At 52.4% G+C, this 17260-nt stretch overlaps 5 protein-coding genes across 5 annotated transcripts; 3 read left to right on the forward strand and 2 right to left on the reverse strand.

Moving 5' to 3' along the window:
• Window positions 1–558: 558 nt before the first annotated feature.
• On the forward strand, window positions 559–2415 carry QC761_701890 (uncharacterized protein; the record flags this gene model as incomplete). The annotated part of the gene is made up of 1 exon (XM_062881778.1): window positions 559–2415. The coding sequence occupies one exon, from the start codon at window positions 559–561 to the stop codon at window positions 2413–2415; it is 1857 nt and encodes a 618-aa protein (XP_062728046.1).
• A 4490-nt stretch (window positions 2416–6905) lies between these two features.
• QC761_701880 (uncharacterized protein) lies at window positions 6906–8153 on the forward strand (the record flags this gene model as incomplete). Its single annotated transcript, XM_062881777.1, has 1 exon — window positions 6906–8153. The coding sequence occupies one exon, from the start codon at window positions 6906–6908 to the stop codon at window positions 8151–8153; it is 1248 nt and encodes a 415-aa protein (XP_062728047.1).
• A 1317-nt stretch (window positions 8154–9470) lies between these two features.
• Window positions 9471–10574, reverse strand: QC761_701875 (uncharacterized protein; the record flags this gene model as incomplete). The annotated part of the gene is made up of 2 exons (XM_062881776.1): window positions 9471–10253; window positions 10317–10574. The coding sequence occupies 2 exons, from the start codon at window positions 10572–10574 to the stop codon at window positions 9849–9851; spliced, it is 663 nt and encodes a 220-aa protein (XP_062728048.1). The 3' UTR covers window positions 9471–9848.
• A 981-nt stretch (window positions 10575–11555) lies between these two features.
• AVO1 (Component of a membrane-bound complex containing the Tor2p kinase) lies at window positions 11556–14708 on the reverse strand (the record flags this gene model as incomplete). The annotated part of the gene is given in 4 exon segments (XM_062881775.1): window positions 11556–11675; window positions 11745–14025; window positions 14081–14447; window positions 14466–14708. The coding sequence occupies 3 exon segments, from the start codon at window positions 14101–14103 to the stop codon at window positions 11556–11558; spliced, it is 2424 nt and encodes an 807-aa protein (XP_062728049.1). The 5' UTR covers window positions 14104–14447; window positions 14466–14708.
• A 188-nt stretch (window positions 14709–14896) lies between these two features.
• On the forward strand, window positions 14897–16069 carry QC761_701860 (uncharacterized protein; the record flags this gene model as incomplete). Its single annotated transcript, XM_062881774.1, has 1 exon — window positions 14897–16069. The coding sequence occupies one exon, from the start codon at window positions 14897–14899 to the stop codon at window positions 16067–16069; it is 1173 nt and encodes a 390-aa protein (XP_062728050.1).
• Window positions 16070–17260: the final 1191 nt, after the last annotated feature.

The raw sequence follows: 17260 nt of genomic DNA on the forward strand, positions 1-17260 counted from the left end.
CGAGGTATCCTGCAGCGTGGCTTCCATCAAACCTGGTGCTGGCACGCAACCGCCTGACGCAGGCCAACGCATAGAGGAAGTCGTGGGCCTTTGAACACGCACTTGCATCTAACTTGGCGTCATTGCTCCGCTGCCGCTCTCCAGTACGGCCCAGTGTCGTCCTACAGCTCCGCCAGCAGAGGACGTGGTTCGGAATCCGCTCACTCTGCGCCTTACACACCTTGTGTGACATAAAGGGACATCGTCAGAGCGCCCCCCGAGACCCCAAACCTTCCATCCTCGACAGTGGAACAGCCGGCTTATAGCTGTTTCAAACACGAATCCGTCAGTCTGGCGATCACGGCGCCGATTCACCAGCGGTGGGCCCAAGAACCAGCACCCCGCTGGTCTGGTGCGGACACCTCGCTGCTGTTCACGACAGCCGCCCAGGACCACCGAAGGAGGGGAGCCCAAGGTACTGGCCTTGACCAAGGACTGGTCCTCCCGGTGCCCGACAGCAGTTACAGGCGTCAATGTCACGGTCTTCAAGGCCTCAAAAGCGAAGGGGAACAGACCTCGATGTCGCAGGGGGGGCCAGCACCTCCCCCTTCTTCTCGTCCTTCTTCGCAATCGCCAGCGACAGACACCAACACCTCTCCACAACACCGACAACAACATCTCGGTCAACAAGATGCTCCCAGAACACAGTCGTCCCATAACCCCAGCGGAGCAACGGTAGTCGAAGGAAACGAAAGAGGCTGGCAGCCAGGAAACCGACCCTCTGGCGTACACAACATCCTTAATCCAGCAGGCTCACAACCTACTCCTGCCGAAGGCAGCCCCCAACCAACAATGGGGCCAACTCTTCAATATGGGACAACACAGGGCTCGCCTTCACGTCCTTATACCATCCCAGGACAGAGTGGGGCTTCCACACCAAGGGCAACTCACGCGCAGACACATCCGACAGCATCTCCGGCCGGTGGTTCCTCTTCGGCCGAGAGGGGCTCACCTTCATCTGTCCATCCCTATCCTTTTACTGCGAGACGGATACTGACCCCAAAGTCCCCGAGAGTTGCAAGCCTTAGCAGGGCTGCTCTGCGAACAGTAGAACCCCAGCTCGCAAATTTACCGGCCCCTACTCCGAGAACTTCGTCTCAGACAAATGACCTTTCCATGCTCGTCGGTCCTCCGTTGGGAGCTCCGTCGCCCTACCCCGGCTCCCACGCCCCCACGCGGCCGACCTCTGGGCTTTCTCGATCACTCTCACAACCCAGTCTGAGCCACGGCCACCCAATGGCCCACCCCCGAGAACTAGCACACCCAGCTCCCCTCAAACGTGAACACAGCGGGCAGCCAGTCTTTCCAGGCTCACCATATGGGACACCAACCATGTCAAGCAGGGGACTGCCGGCATCCAATTCTCATGGTGATGGGCGATGGGGGCCAGGGCCCATGGGCACACTTCCGCCAGCAGGCTCAGCAACTCGAAGCTTGCAGATTTCGGAAGGCCAGACTCTATTAACAATCACACCGAGGCATGGAGAGGAGATTGTGGTTCCGGTGGACGTTCACCAAGCGTCGAAGCAGGCGGATGAGAAGAGACAACGAAACGCGGGGGCTTCAGCGAGATTCAGACAGCGCAAGAAGGAGAGGGAGAGAGAACAGCAACAGGGGCTACAAAAGTTGGAGTCGAGAAACCGGGAGTTGGAAAGGAAGGCGGATGAGCTTGAGAAGCGGTGCCAGGAGCTACAAATTGAGCGTGACCACTACAGGAATGACCGAAATCGTCTGCGAGATATCGTTGCCCGAACGGCTGGTATTAGCGAGTGGGCGGAAGGACCGCCGAGCCCGTCTACGTCAAGAGTCCCAGCACCCTATCCAACGGCAGGAGATAGCAGGTCACATACACCACACCAACAGCCGATGCCAGTATCGCACGCGCACTCACAGTCACACTCTCACCCATACCCTCACCCTCACCCTGCTGTTCACCCTCTTCAACATCCCCACCCGCATCCTCATGTGCGCCCGAGCGCCTACGGGGAACCATCTATGCTCGAGCCGCCCCTGAGAAGGCGAAGAACAGATTCCGAACCTCAGATGCCCACATCATCCTTTGCCCTGTCCACACCGACTACCCTGCCACCCATCGCTGGTGCTTCTGCGTTTGGAATCCCACCGTCTCCCCATATTACACCACCCCCGGGACCTTCACGACTACCCCCTCTTCGATTCGAGCCCCAGCCGGGAGGAACTTCCTCGACGACACCATCACCTGCCCCCAGCGGCCCTCCCTCTCTGCCACCGACACTACCCCAGTCCCTCCCCCCTCAATCGATCACACCATACCCGCCTCAATACCACCGAAAGAGCTCGTACGAAACCGCCGGTTGGGCTACCGAGCCACGACCTTCTGAGGGAGGACCGAGGTGAATAACGCATACGACAGAACATACTACACATATCGAATCATTTACACCCAATACCCTATAATACCCCCTTCCACCACATACATTTCCTTTGTTTTTATTGGGCATCATACTAGAGGATCAAAACAAATGCCACGGGCGACCAGGGCGAGGCCAGACGGACCCACAGTTTCTTGTTTAGGGCGGGAGGAGAAAGAAAATTCAAAAGATGCTTTTGGCTTTATTTTTCTAACTGTCGTTTGTTTCTTTTGTCTTTTTGCTAGCATTTTGGAAGCGGGGGGTTTCTTGATGGGTTCTTTTTGGGTTTTGGGTTTTCTATTATCAAACTTGTTGTAATAACCACCACACAGCATATAGCATTCCTTTTTTTTTCTGTCTGTATAATTTTTTTTTGTTGAATATCAAGTTTCTAATCATCATAACACCACCTGCACATATTCAGCCTTTTGTTCAGTTATGTACAATCCTTTTTTTTCTCTTTTTTTTCTGTTTTTTACATATATTCGCGGAGAGAGGAGGTACGGTGGGAGGAGGAATAATTGTCTTTTTGGACTACTATTGCCAATGAAAGCTTAGCTGGGGAGGATTGGGTGGGTTTTCTCTTTTTTGGACACACGGGCGTTGGATTAGGAAAAGTTGGAGCAGCAGCAGAAAGTGTGCGTGTGTTCCTGCAAGAAGTTTCACCGATTGGACAATGTTTTCTCCTTGGTTTCTTGCCTCTGATTTGTCTGCTTTAATCTTGACAAGTTCGGTTCAAAGAGGGGGAGGCTGGGGGGGCGGAAGAGCAAAGTTTCAGGGGGGAGCAGCCCGCGAGCATATTCGATACCAAGATTGTTTTTATCATTGTTGTTCAAGTTCTATTCGTTGGATACCCGACAAGATACAAAGTCAACAGACGGCCGAGGTAGGAGGTTGGGCGGGGGCTACAGGCAGCAGTAGAATGCAAACTGCATGTGTATATGTATGTTTACATACTGCATGCTTGTCTGTGAGGGGGAGGAGGCTGGAGCTGTATCCAATGGGGAGATATAATAGGGTAGTAGCACGCGGCTGGCACGAAGCTGTGGTTTGCTGTTCGGCCGTGATCTCTCAAAGCAGCAGCTGCAAGATAGAGCTTTGAGAAGCAAAGATACTGTTACAGTACATGTACATATATTTGGTGCATTGCATACATTACTGTATATCTAGTTGCAACCGCCAGCAAGTAAATCAAGAATGTCTAAAGGATCAGAACAGCCACGAAGCTAGTTACATGCCTAATTAGGTAGGATCAAAGTGCGGAAATAATAAAACGTCAAGGTTGACCGGTGGTCTACAACATCAAACTGTGGCTTAAGAGTTGTTGTTGTCCATGCATTCAGACGCCAGATGATAAAATCCCCGATTACCGCGCTGAAATGATTCGACATAGGCGCCGTTTTTTACCCCCCTTTCCCTCACCACACCCACCTTCACGCGAATCCAACGTGCATGTTTTGGGCGAGCACGGGTGATGGAGGGTGGTGTTGCAGTTTCGCCAGGCTGCAGAAAGTGCAGAAAAAAAATGTAGGTATTTTGTGTGAGTATGAATTGTGCTGCTGCTGCTGCAACACCAGAGTTACGTTGCCTTTTCACCCATCACAGACACACACAAACTGCTGAGCCGCAGCCTCATTTTGCTGCAACATATGCAAGAAGGCTTGCCTCGCCTTGTCAAACCGTTGTTCTCCCCATCCTCCCGATTAACCCTTTTCAGCATCATGGTGTGTTATAACACACACCTATGTGGCACCCCACACCCGCCTTGGGCCCTACCCCATAACACCTCCTCCTCCAAAAGATGGTGTGTACGAAACCGTCTGGTTGGGCGAGGTGAGGAAGGGAAGACCGGGCAAAACCAGGTTGGAGTGTACAGTACTACTAATCCTAGGTGATCCATGAGGTGGCTACTACCGGTCAACACACCCATCGCCGGTCACCACCCATTCCTTCCTTCCTTCCTTCCCCCCACCACCGCCACCGCCTCGCAGAAAGCTAGGTCTTGAACAAGACGACCCTGTGGCACATTGTGTTGTTCCAGAGTTTCTTGGCTCGTCTTGTTCACAATCATTTTCCCACTCGCCGCGTCTGACGATAGTTTTTTGCCATTGGCCGTGTATAAGCGACCGCAGCAAATAAACCATTTGCATGAAATGAAGGTATTCCATTCGTCACAACCTCCTTGTCACGCCATCATTGATACGAACCGCTTGTACTCGGTTGCTACCGGGCTCAGTAAGAAATCCGCCGGTTTCTGTAGCGATATGCCCTCTCGCCATTGAATACCTCGACTCCACCGCATCTCGTCGGTTAGTTGCATGGCATAACGGCACATGGCGAGTTAGGTATTCGACAGGCTGGGCTAATTAGAACAAGAGAAACGGCTGGAATTTTGGTCGTGTCGGTCGAATCAGAGACGAAAGGATGCAATGTCCTTTTTGAGCCAGTTGAAACTCACTCGCGAGAAATCAACCGTGGGCGGGTGGACTCGTAGCGTCCGCAAATGGAAGCGCTATTAGATTGTGGATACGACAGTGATAGGAAGAAGCAAGAACATCGACCAGTCAACCAAAAGAAGACACCGTTGTGCATCTTGGCTTAGTCGAAGCTTGCGTATACTCTCCTTTTACAGGCGCGGAAAGCAAGGTGGTATTCCATTTCCGTCTCTGCAGGATCTCCATCTCACACCCATGTCTCATCTCGGTGTCTTCATCGTGGGGTTCTTCAGCAATGAAGAAAGTCACCCGACTCGTCAAGGTTCCTAGCATGTGGATTGTTCCACCGTTTCGAGGTGCCATCGCTGGGGCGGTGTTGTTCGAGATGACATGATCTTGACAAGCTGGGCGTCAGCCAACCGGGCTAAATTTTTGGTGGCTGCCAATCACGGTATGTCGAGATTTCAATATCCCAAACAGGCGCAAAAGTACGAGGGTGAGCCGGAATAGAGTGCCTTGTTACTTCGGAGTTAGTCATATCGGTGTAACACTCTCGAATTTGCGGTGGATAGTGGCGGTGACCGCTACCGAAGGTTGGACATTCTGTTTTATTCATTGGCATCTCAAGGTGTTGGTCATAACTGATTGGGAAATGAGAGTACATCAGTCAGGAAGGTAGAGAGTAGACCGTGATCCCTGAGTGTTTTGCGTAAATGATAGCCGAGCATGTTTGACAGAATACTGGACTAAAAATCGATAGGTGCGCGGGATGATGGCTTGTGAGGGTTGCTCGCTACCTCAAGGCCGCCCGAGTATCGTCTGGGGCCTGTGGAAGTGTAGCAGTCCTTGTTTTTCTGTCCCAAACGTTGCAAAACAGTGCCGTACCGGCAAGTTCGATCTCGGTAAATCGGAGGCGACGTTGCAACGAAACCGGCAGTCTGCCCAAATTCAGTCGACTTCGCGAGATAAACAGCGCGATTTTGAGATTCTCTTGACACCATCGAAGACCGTTGTAACTCTTCGAATCTTGTCATTGTCCCTACCGACTTTTCCTTCTCCCACTGGAAACGGAGCGTGGTGCTTCCGCGGGTCCTCGTCCATGGAAGGAGAAGATTGCCCTGGGCCTTCATCACATGACGAATTGGGCCAAGGAAGCCATAGAATAGCACCGAAAAAGAAAGAAAAAGCGATTCACACGTCTTTGGTTGTCATCTGGGGAGCGAGTCAGCGATGTAACATCACCATAGGATTACCGAGGTGTCCACCGCCAGATGATACTGGAGACGGTGAGAAGACTTACTCGGCGGGACGAGATAGCGGTGTGTACTGAAATGTATCGAACTGAACTGGCATTGAAGCCCAATACAGTGCGGTGGTAAGCAGTGTGTCTGCACCCAATGGTGTGGTTGAGGGAGGCACAGTCGTTGCTCCCGCACCCATGTTGGGGTTACATGATCCGACCTGTCGGGTTTGGGCTTGTACATGGGTCAGTCATGGCCACGGGACGTTGATCCGGATCGGTGGGACGATTCAACGACCAAAGGGGGAATTGGAAAAAACGAAAAGGTTGTTTCAAGCAGTGAAAGTGGGAGCTGAGAAACGGTGATAAGATATCCTTGGCGATATCAATGCAATGCAACAGCAACTGCCGAGCCCAAGTGGATTTCAACTGGCCTTGGAGGGCTGAGAAGGGGATTGAGAAGGGGACATTGTGATAGTTTAGGGATGAAAAGAAGAAGAAGGGGACTGTGTAATAGAAGCTCGATGGGCAGCGCAATTTTTGAAACCCCATCTGAAGTCTTTGCACAAGATAGATGGGATGAAAGGTTCAGTTGATAGTTGAAGATGGTGACGCTGATGAAGTGTGGGGGTTAGCCTTGTGCCACATGCAGGAGCAGGGATAAGCCACAGTTGAGCCGCTCCACTTTCTGACCTCACTCGAACCGTCCAAAAGTTTATCGCTGCTAGCTATCGGGCCAAGAAATATCAACGAGGTCGTCAACCATCTGCCAGTGTTGCGCCGGGGAAAAGGACAGCAATAATGGCAGACTCACCACGCTCGCCCAAGAGGCGGCGTATTCTCGCCTCAATCAACCGCCCAGATCACGATGCCGGCAGCGATAGCGATGAATACGGCCCAAGACCAGCAGGCCAACCAAGCAAGACGCATCGCGATATGCCCCGCCATAAATCAACCCCTCCAGGCGAGGAACCACCAGACGCCAAAGATGAACCGCATCAGTCAGAGAAACAGGACGATCCTATGCCTAGAGATGGCTCAATCCAAACCCTAGAAGCAGACGGCAACTCTACGAAGCCGAAACCCACCAAATTCCGCTTCAAATCCAAGCCCTCCCGCTCCCGCCGAGATCGCGATAAAGACAGGGAGGAAAGGGATCTCGACAGAGACAAACGCCGATCCAGCTCCAGAGACCGCACCTCCTCGCAATCCCACCACCACCGGCACAGGTCCCGCTCCCCCTCCGACAAACACCGCCGCTCCTCCCACCGTCACCACCACCACCGCTCCTCCCGCCGCCGCCGGTCCCCCTCCCCCCAACAACCCGACCCCTTTGCCCCGGACCCTCTAGATCCAGAAACCGCCTTCCGCGAATCCCTCTTCGACGCCATGGCCGACGACGAAGGCGCCGCATACTGGGAAGCCATCTACGGCCAGCCAATCCACATTTATGCCAACCCCGAACATGTCAACCCCGCCACCGGCCACCTAGAAAAGATGACAGACGAGGAATACGCCGAGTATGTCCGTCAGAAGATGTGGGAGAAGACCCATGCTGGCCTGTTGGAAGAACGGGAGAAGCGCAAAAAGCAAAAAGAGGAACAGGCCAAGAAGGACGAAGAAAGAAGGAGGATAGAAAAAGAAATGGAGAGGAGTTTTATACGAGGGGAGGAGAGGCGGTTGAAACGGTCATGGAGGACGAGGTTTGAGAGGTATCTACAGAAATGGGAGGAGTGGGTTAAAGATACTGCCCCGGGGGCGGAGAAGATTCCTTGGCCGATCGGAGTGGAGAGGGATGAGGAGGGGGGTTTTAGGGCGGGGGAGGTGAGGACCTTTTTTGTGAATGGGCTGGGGCTGGAGGAGACTGGGGAGAAGGAGTTTGTGGCTAGGTTGAAGGAGGAGAGGGTGAGGTGGCATCCGGATAAGATACAGCAGCGGTTGTTGGGGGGGTCGGGGACGGTGGATAAGGGGGTTATGAGGGATGTCACGGCGGTTTTTCAGGTTGTGGATGGGTTGTGGGGGGAGCTAAGGAGGAATATGGGGAAGTGACATTATGTTATGGCATGGCGATAGGCGTTTTTGGGCTATTATACCAGTTATGAGGTGTTGAAGACTTAATGATCAAGGTTGTTAATGATACCATTAGGGGTGTTAGATTATGATAATAGGGATTGGGAGGTGCAGGAAGGTTTGGAAGTTGTGGGATTGTACCATCGAATTGATACTGTGTTAGTGTTAGACAGTGAGGAACGAACAAAAAGCAGAAACGTGAGAGGCCATAGGATTCGCTGATAAAAAAGAAATAGAAACGAAAAAGGGCTAAAAACATACAACACCAGGGATTCCCCAATGGTCACCCACCTGGGTACTGGTCTGGCCCTTGGCAGGTTATCGAGGGGAGAACGGACGGGATCCCGAGTTTTCTGCCAGGTATGGTCGTATGTGATAGTTGTAGTTGATTTTGGAGCTTATGTAGCAAACAATGAATAATCATGGCATATATGCGCGCTTTGGACTTAAGGTGTATTAGCGGCAGGGCAAGTAACACATGCAGCTCTGCTCTAGTGTGAAGTATTAGAAATACTTATCATGTCCGCTTATATCTTTGAGGAACTGTTGTTGACTACCTTTTATCTACTTTGAAAGGCATTCTCACCAAGGTATCCTTCACTGCCATCCGTCTGTGTGTTTATCTTACTTTTTCTTTTCTTCTGGTGATTTCAACAGTACCTGCCTCTTTGCCAAGCGTCGAGGTTTCTGTAGGCAGGTATTCTACCTAACTTGACCTCGCTACCCCCTTCTGCTGTGACCTGTGGGAATGTCTACTCAGGTGCAGTGCAAGTAAACAAGCATAAAGCACCCGGACAAACCCACTAAATTTGCTGACAGTCCATGTCTCACCTCCTCTGGTCCCCCCCCGGGTTCCGTAATTTTCCAGATGTTTCTCATGTGTCAAATGTCTCCGATTTTCTTTATTCTCCGGTCCGGTGTCTGTGTGTTTGTTCTGTTGTGTCCGGGTCCGAGACCCTTTATGCATCATGCCGAATTCCAGAGGTACCCAACATAGAATTTTGGGAGCACATTCACAGGACACAACAGTCAACTGTGCTTATACCACCTAGCAATTGACGGGAGGTAGTTTGATTGCGTTGGTACTGTTGTGACATATACTAAGGGACGATCCCCTCGTAAATATATCCGGTTGAGAGGGAAACATTTGTCTGACTTTGTTTTGTTTCGTCTAACAACCGAGAGTCAATGACGTACAATAATCAGCTGTCTGCGGCCGCCCCAAGGGTTCTGAGATGCCCTGCATCATCCCTCATTTGGACTTCACATTTTATCTGATTCAAGCCGACGAAGCCGTGTGATTCAAAGTGAAATCTGTATTTGGTATAAAAGACTAAAAACCATGGCACAGTTGTAACAAAAAAACAACAAAAAAAGTAATCCTAGTACTAGGATCCAGATTCATACAAAGAACCTTAAACCAAGTAAACCAGATATCACTGAACACAAAAAGAAATACCCGTCGATTAATTGCTCATGCTAGCAAACCCCTCATTCCCAGATCCCTCCAAATTTCCAAAGCGATCTTGTTGCTGTGTTCTGTCCAGCACCTGTCCATTATTGAAAACCTGCCAGCATTGAACCCCCCTTCCCTCCCCACCGCCCAAACCCCAAAAGCATTAATGTTGTTACAGAAGGCTCCATCCATGTACACCGTAAATCGCTTTGACTGATTTAAAAGTTGGCCAAGAGGGCGGCACCACCAAAGAGGGCACCCATGGCGACGGCGGCCGTCTGTTGAGGGCCGGCGTTGGTGACAGAGCTGGAGGCAGACCCGGCAGCCTCGGTGGCGGAGCTGACACGGGAAGCGACGGTGGAGGTGTAGCCGGCCAGCTCCGAGGTGAGGGAATCTCTGTCGGCGCCGGTGGCAGTGGCGATGGCAGAGCTGAAGCTGGAGAGCACAGAGTCGGCGCTGGTGCTGATGGAGTTGAGCTCTGACTCGGCAGAGGTGCTCACCGACTCAAGGGCAGAGCTGACGACGGAGGAGACAGAGGCCGCGCTGGAAGCAATGGACGAGATAGCGGCGGTGTCTGTGGGGTCGATGCTGGTGGTGTCGACAACGGTGGTGGTGTCTTGGGCCTAATGCCAGGTGTGTTAGCACTGCGTACATGATGCATAGGAGAAGCGTGGTCAGGCACATACAGCAACAAGGGCAGCAAAGCCGGCGAGGATAGGAGCGAAACGCATGTTGGCGGTTGTGAAGGGTTGGTGATCAAAGTGTTGGTTAGGCTTTTTGCGAGGTAAAGCGACAAAAGACAGCAACTCGACAGAACGAGGGATAGCAGGGTGAGGCAGACGGGTGAATTGTGGGATGGAAAGTCCTAGTGAGGTCAGATGCTCAGAGGACCTACTTATATGTGTCTCTCGCATGACCCGAGACGTACGCGGCGTACCGTACATGCATCTCGATCGGCCGCCAGCCAGCTGCAGGTCCCTTTGTCATAGAGTTTGGGTTTGACCGAGCCTTTACCGATCAACCTTGGGATGGAATGCGTGTGGGCTCGGTAACCCAGCAACCCGCCGCTACGTCTGTGGTGCGGCGATCCAGACCAGACACTGTCTTGGCCATTGGCACATGCAGGGGCCATCACTGTGCGCAATGGGGCGCTAGGGATACGCAAGCCCCGTGGCCGGACGGGCGTCCACCAGGTCCGTCGTGGGTAGCCCGTTGTACCGAATATCCACCGTTGCTCTGCCGTGCGACCAAGGCGATGGGCCGGGATAGCTTGGACTGCCCTTGAGTAATGTCATCATTGCGGGGAGCTTTCGGTTTCAAGGTCCGTCACCGGCCGTCTTTTCTTGTCCTGTCGTGGCTACGGGATGTGTGTCTCCCTGTCGGAGAATCCGCATCATGGCGCTGTACGCAATCCTAGCTTGGAAATGCGGGTGATGCTGAGATGGAAGATTCTCCTGAAATCTTGGTTCGGTAGTGCAGAGGTGCGGGTGATGTTCCCAGATTTCCCTGCTCTGTCGTCGTCGGCTCCGTCTTTGCTCCACCCATCTCCAGCAGCCTCAGCCGTGCCGCCCGGGAGGCAGGGGTCCCAACTTTATTTTGACCCCTCATCCATCTCCACACCAGCTCGTCAACGTTTCCACCTTTGCCGTCAATTCCGTTCACTTCATCCATGATGTCACCGCGATGGTATCAAAGTTGGGGAGATATTAGTTCATATTTTTCTTCTTGAAAATCCGATCTGCTCTGCAGCCATCCAGCTCGCGTATGGCAACGCCTCAACAAAGTGGAAACGCAGGCAAGGGGTCATCGCACAGTCCATTGTGAGCCAATGAGTTGGAAATTCCGGCTAGCTGCTGGCTGTGTAAGTGTAGTGTAGCATAGACGCATGGCGGTGTTGCCTGTGCGGTCTGAGCTATCCATCAAGCTCAGACTTCTCGGTATGGCGAAATGCCCTTCTTGAGTTCTTGAACAATCTCTGCCGCAGATTCCGGGCTGCTGGTCACAAAGTCGTACCTCTTGCTCTCGGTAGACTTGTACACCACGAGCTAGCGGTCAAAAGGGTTAGTTGGTGGCTCGCCAAACACAGGAGCTCCACACCTGGCCTCGTCACATACCTTGAAATTGGTCGGGTGCTTGCGTGAAACCTTGCAGCCCACCACATTGCTGAAGTGGATGGATGTCATCTTGGAATCGAGATCCCCACTCTTGGTGCCAGAGGCTGGCATGATGTGGACATGCTCACTGTCAATGGCAAACAGCTTCTCTGACAGCAACCGCATCGGCTGCTTCCGCCAAACTGTGTACTTTCTGACCTGGGTGCTGAGTCCAAGCTCATCCTGCTTCAGTACCTCCTTTGCCAATGGATGGGTACCCAAAAGCTTGGGTTTCTTCGCCTTGGTCCAGCTGGAGTTATCAGAAAACAGAACCGGCCTAGGCGACGAGCTGCTTGGCGAACCCGTCATGGTGAGTGGCCCGTCTGTGGCAAAGCGCCGACGGTACAGATCTAATTCTGTGATATTGCCCAACGAAGCGACCGTTCGGTCAAGCATCACCACGGTGCCGGTATTCGGAACCTTCAACACATGATTGGCCTTGTCTAGCTGGCGTTTTCTACACGCCGTGTCCAGAACTTCGGCTAACCACGTTTCGGTGCTGACGTCGAGTGTGAGCATCTGCCCTGGTGCAGCATCTGACGAGTGAATGTGAATGCGAAGGAGCCTCTTCTCACCGCGGGACGCAGGTGCGGTAGGCTGGGTAGATTGAGGCACATCGGCGAACATGGTGCCTGCCTTGTATCCAGTGTTGAGGACGGGGTTCTCTCTAGGCGGCGCGGGAGCACCCAAGACGGCCTCGGGTCGGGGCGTGCCCTTGGGAGTAAGGTCCTTGTCCTCCTCTTCGCCGCCGGCTTCTTGCTCGAACTGCGGTGTCACCCGCTGGTTTTCTTCAAATTCATCCTGTGAAGCTTGCGACAAAGCAAAAATGTCGTAGACTTTGGAAGCTGAACGTGCTCTTCCGGCCCTGTTGTTTGCTGTTGTGAATGAGATGAGCTGCTTTTTGCGCTCCAAGGGTGGGAAGTCATCATCGACTTCGCCATCTTCCTCAACCATTCGTAAAGTCCACCAGTTCACATTGAGCTTGTCGCTGGGAAGTGGTGGCTCCAGCTTTTCTTCGTTATATCGCCACAAGCTCAAACCAATTAGGTCGGCAACCGTTACGACTCGGTCGCCGCCTTCTCCCTCATGAACCGTCCGCCGAATAAGAACCTCGAATGGTTTTGAGGGCTGCTTCGAAAATGGGGCATAAATGCGCAGCATGATGGGATTCGGGTCTCCCTGACCAGAAAGCGAGGCAAATCCATCGAACGGGAGGGTTGGCTTTGTCTTCTTGGCTTTCAGAGCTGCGGATAACAAACTCTTCGGCTGGATCATGCTGATGGGCCGAATTGTGCTCAACGGACGGGGTGGTGGTAGATCGCCCACCGGTAAGTGTAGAGGCAAGGGCATTGCCGACTTCCGTATCGTCATCCTTCGCGTGAACTCCCTGGGTGGTGTGCCCACAACCTGTTCCCGAAGCGAAGCGTTCATAGGGTTCTTCACAGCCTCTAAAATGGATGCTGAGTCGATGCTCTCAATGAAAGCCGAAGACATATCCGAGGCATCAGAATCGGACTCCGCCTCTTCCTCGAGAAGTTCACTTCCCTGTCTCTTGATGCCCTCGGTGGGCTCGGTTAGCTTGACCGACAGCTTGGCGGCTCTAGCTGCCGCTTGTCGGGCGGCTTCCCTGTGCCTGTGATAACCTGATGACTCAAATTCATTCTCCGAAGAGACCTCACTACTCGTCACCGTGTCGCGTCTAGCCCGTTCTTTGACAGTTTCGAGAGCGGACTGCGAGCCTCTCCTTGGGACAGGGCGAGCAGGTGAAACGGTGGTCATCTGCCGTAGGTTGGATGATTGCAGAGGAGAGGAACCTGATCGGTTGCGCACAGGCATCTTCGCAAATTTTATCTGCTGAGCAGCACGTTGATCAGGCTCATCGTCGCTTTCATCGCTAAGATCGCTGCTGTCATCTTCCTCCATTTGCTCACGCCGGCGCCGCCGTTTCGTCGCTAGACTTGGCCCAAGTGTCTCCGGAACACCACCTGGAAACAAGCCATTTTCTTCGCCCTCATCTTCCAGCGTTAGTCCAGCCGCCTTGGGAGCCTGGAAATACTCGGAAGCAATGGCCGTTGGAATCGGAGGCGAATGAGTCCTCTTGATGAGAGCGGGATTTGGGCGCCATCCTGCCGATTTGAAAGGTGCTGAATTGAGGAAGTTCTCGTTCAAAGTGAAAAGACGCTCGCCAACTCCATCAGCGATATCGTTCAAGTAGCTGGTTCGGAGTTGGTACAAGACCAAACTGAGAGTATGTCAGCTTAATTTGCAGGTAGAAACCTTTTGTATGAGGTACACACTCTTCGACTTGAATGACAGACATGTTGGTTGTGAGAAGGTCGTGGCAGGAGAGGCAGTGTTGGGTTTCACTCTCCAGGCGTGACTTTGATGATTTCAGGTCGGCAGCGAAGATTGATATACGCCCAGGTAGCAAGATAGATTAAAACATGAAGATATCCAGTGTGGTGGGTGAGGGGAGCAATGCAGGAAGCTGGCCGATTGGTGAAAGACGGTGAAACAAGCAGGTGATTAGGAGGTTCGCCCCGCCAAAGGTAGTGAATAGAGAACCCGTCAAGTTCAGATGAACACCCAAAATGAAAACGTATTCTCTAATCGCCGAGTATACTGCCAGAGCAACCGGTGACGATAAGAAGTCGAAGTGAGAAGTGACTGAGCAGTTGTCAGTTGGATGATGCTTGGTGAGGTGTATGGCCCGCTCACCCCCCAGGGTCCCAGATGCTTGGCGCATTTGTCACGGCGACAGAGAGCCCCACCGAAGCCGAACAGGGATAATTGTGGTTTCTCAGTGATAGCAGACCGAGGTGCTGGAGGGCTTGCTCTATAACAAGTTTATATAAGGTAGCTTTGCAAGAGTTTAATTACATACAATCATTTCGGCAGGAGATAAACCGCTGAGGAGGATACTTTGATTGATTGTCAGTCAAGAAAAACAACCGAGTCGTCGTTGCGCCGCAGGTGGAGCTTGACCAAGGCTTATCGATAAGGTAGCCGCGCCTCTGACGGTCGCAGAAGCAATCAACTGTTTGCCTCCTACAAACCCAAACCCCAAATTTCAATCATCGTCATTGGCGCGCAAACGACATCATTTGATCAATATGGGCTTGGTGGACTACTCAGACTCGGATTCCGATGCCGAACTTTCACAACCACAGGCACAGAAACCAGCGTCTGTCCCGGCAGCCAGCGCCGCAAACAATAAGAAGCCATTTCAGAAGCTTGTCGGAGGCTCAGGCAAGATCGTTGTCAACTTACCGACCACGAGCGCGGCAGGCAAGACTGCCGACGATGACGGGCCACCCGCGAAACGCGCCAAAACGACGACCGGCGGAAGTCGATTCGGCAATTTTGGCTCTTTCTTACCACCACCGAAGAAAACAACTGCCATCGCTGCATCATCCGATTCCTCTGCGAGGCAGCCAGGCTCAGCGCCAGCACCAAGGGTGAACTTGAGGACAGGCACGGAACCAGCTTTTGTAAGAGAAGGAGACGACGGCTATGGCGATAGCTCATCGACATCAGGAGGCGGTGGCCTCAACCTCCCAGCTCCCAAAAAGAGCTCTGGCCCATCAATACCCGAGGGTCAAAAACCAGAATCGGAGGTCAAGCTGGTGGGGAAGCCGCTCATGTTCAAGCCGCTTTCAGTTGCGAGGAAGAAGACTGGACTGAACGCCAAAAAGAAGACGACAGCAACAGCGACAGTAGCGAAGACTGAGGTTCCAGCGCGGGTGTCGACACCGACAGAAGCAGTGATCACAGACCCGCCAGGACCCCCGAGTCCGCAAAAGAAACATGTCTCCCTGTTCTCTGTCGACGACGACGAAGATGCTCCTCCACCTGTCCCCACGGCCACAACATCCACGGGCGCCTACGAGCCTTTATTCACAGTCCCAGAACCCTCTCCTACCTTGCAACACGCACATGATGTCACAGCGCCTTACCCTGTAGAAACAACCCAACCTTCAAACCCGGTACCGGACGCGTTTGCCGGCCTTTCCAAGGCGGCCCGCCGTGAGCTTTTTGGTCGCTCGGACCAAGTACCGTCCAACATGATAAACTTCAACATGGAAGCCGAATACAACTCCAACGAAGCCCTCAGACAGTCGGGTGAGCAGCAGGTTTACAATCCGATCAGATCGATTGCTCCAGGAAAGCACAGCTTGAGACAGGTGGTCAACATGGCCCAGAACAACCAGAGTGCCCTGGAGGATAGCTTTGCCAAAGGCAAGCAGAACAAAAGTGACGCTGCAGGGAGATATGGATGGAAGTGATGCGGGGCAAGGGTGTCTCTGGCAGAGTCAATATTGTATACGGCATAGATGTGGCCAACGAGCATTTGACAAGTCAAATATTCGTCAAACCAACGAAACAATTACCATACCTCGATCGCTATTCTCCAATGACCTTGAAGCATCTATACGATGCATGCTTTGGCGAAGTGGTCGGGTCGACATGCAGGGAAGGGGTTGCCGATGCAATGCAAGAACGTTGTTCAATTCAAGGATGATTGCATGCTCACTGTTCTGTTTTGGGTTATTTGCAGAAACAATTCTCCTCGACATCTGTTGTGTAACTGTTCCTGACGTTATGGAAAGGCGAGATGAGCTATGATGGGATGTCAGCAAGATGGTTTTGAGGAAATGCCCGGAGTACCTCGTTGCCGTTCTTTTTACAGAAGAGATGAGAGAGGGAATATTCTACGATTGGGTCTCGATTTCTAGAGCCAACAGTGACTGCTGCATGTGCAGATGGATGTCTGCATGCATAGGGGAGGCTGGATAAGAAGCTTGGACTGGACGCTAAAATATCTCTTGGGTCCCATCTCCCCGCATAAGGGGTGGGGTCACCGAAATAGACGCCAGCCAATCCCGGGGTTGGGCGTCTAATGCTGTCCAACGACATGCTTGGCTATTTTTGCACCCTGGGAGCGAAGAGTGTTAACCGCCCGACAGGGACCTTTGTTGTGGTGTTATCACATCATAATACCCTTGCTGCAGTAGGCGGATAGACGACGCTGTTAGTGCTGATGCAGGCACTACTATGGAAGCCCTTAACTGGGCCGGATCACTTCTCACTTGTCGATTCATCACCACCATCACCATCACGCTGCATCTGACCCTCTTCTATCGTGGAAAGTTCCATCCCGTCGGGAAACCTACAGCCGGAACCGTAAACAATGAAACACGGTATAGCTCATCTCTCATATGGTCGTCGTTTCGTTTCATGTTTCTTGTGATGACTTTATTTTAGTTGATAATCACGGGTAGCCGCCGTGGACTGTCTTTTTTTATTTTTCTTGCCGTCTCTTCTCACCTCGCTCCTTTGGTTGCCCATCTCCTGTGTTGGAATAAGGCTGCGTTTGCTTACTTCCCATGCCGCATCTATTAATCGATCGGTATGAGATCTGAGGTGCTGTGAGAAATCCTGTTGACACTTTATTCTCCAATATATTCCTGAGGATC

This window comes from Podospora bellae-mahoneyi, chromosome 7 (genome assembly GCF_035222275.1).
Source record: "Podospora bellae-mahoneyi strain CBS 112042 chromosome 7, whole genome shotgun sequence".
NCBI lineage: Eukaryota > Fungi > Ascomycota > Sordariomycetes > Sordariales > Podosporaceae > Podospora > Podospora bellae-mahoneyi.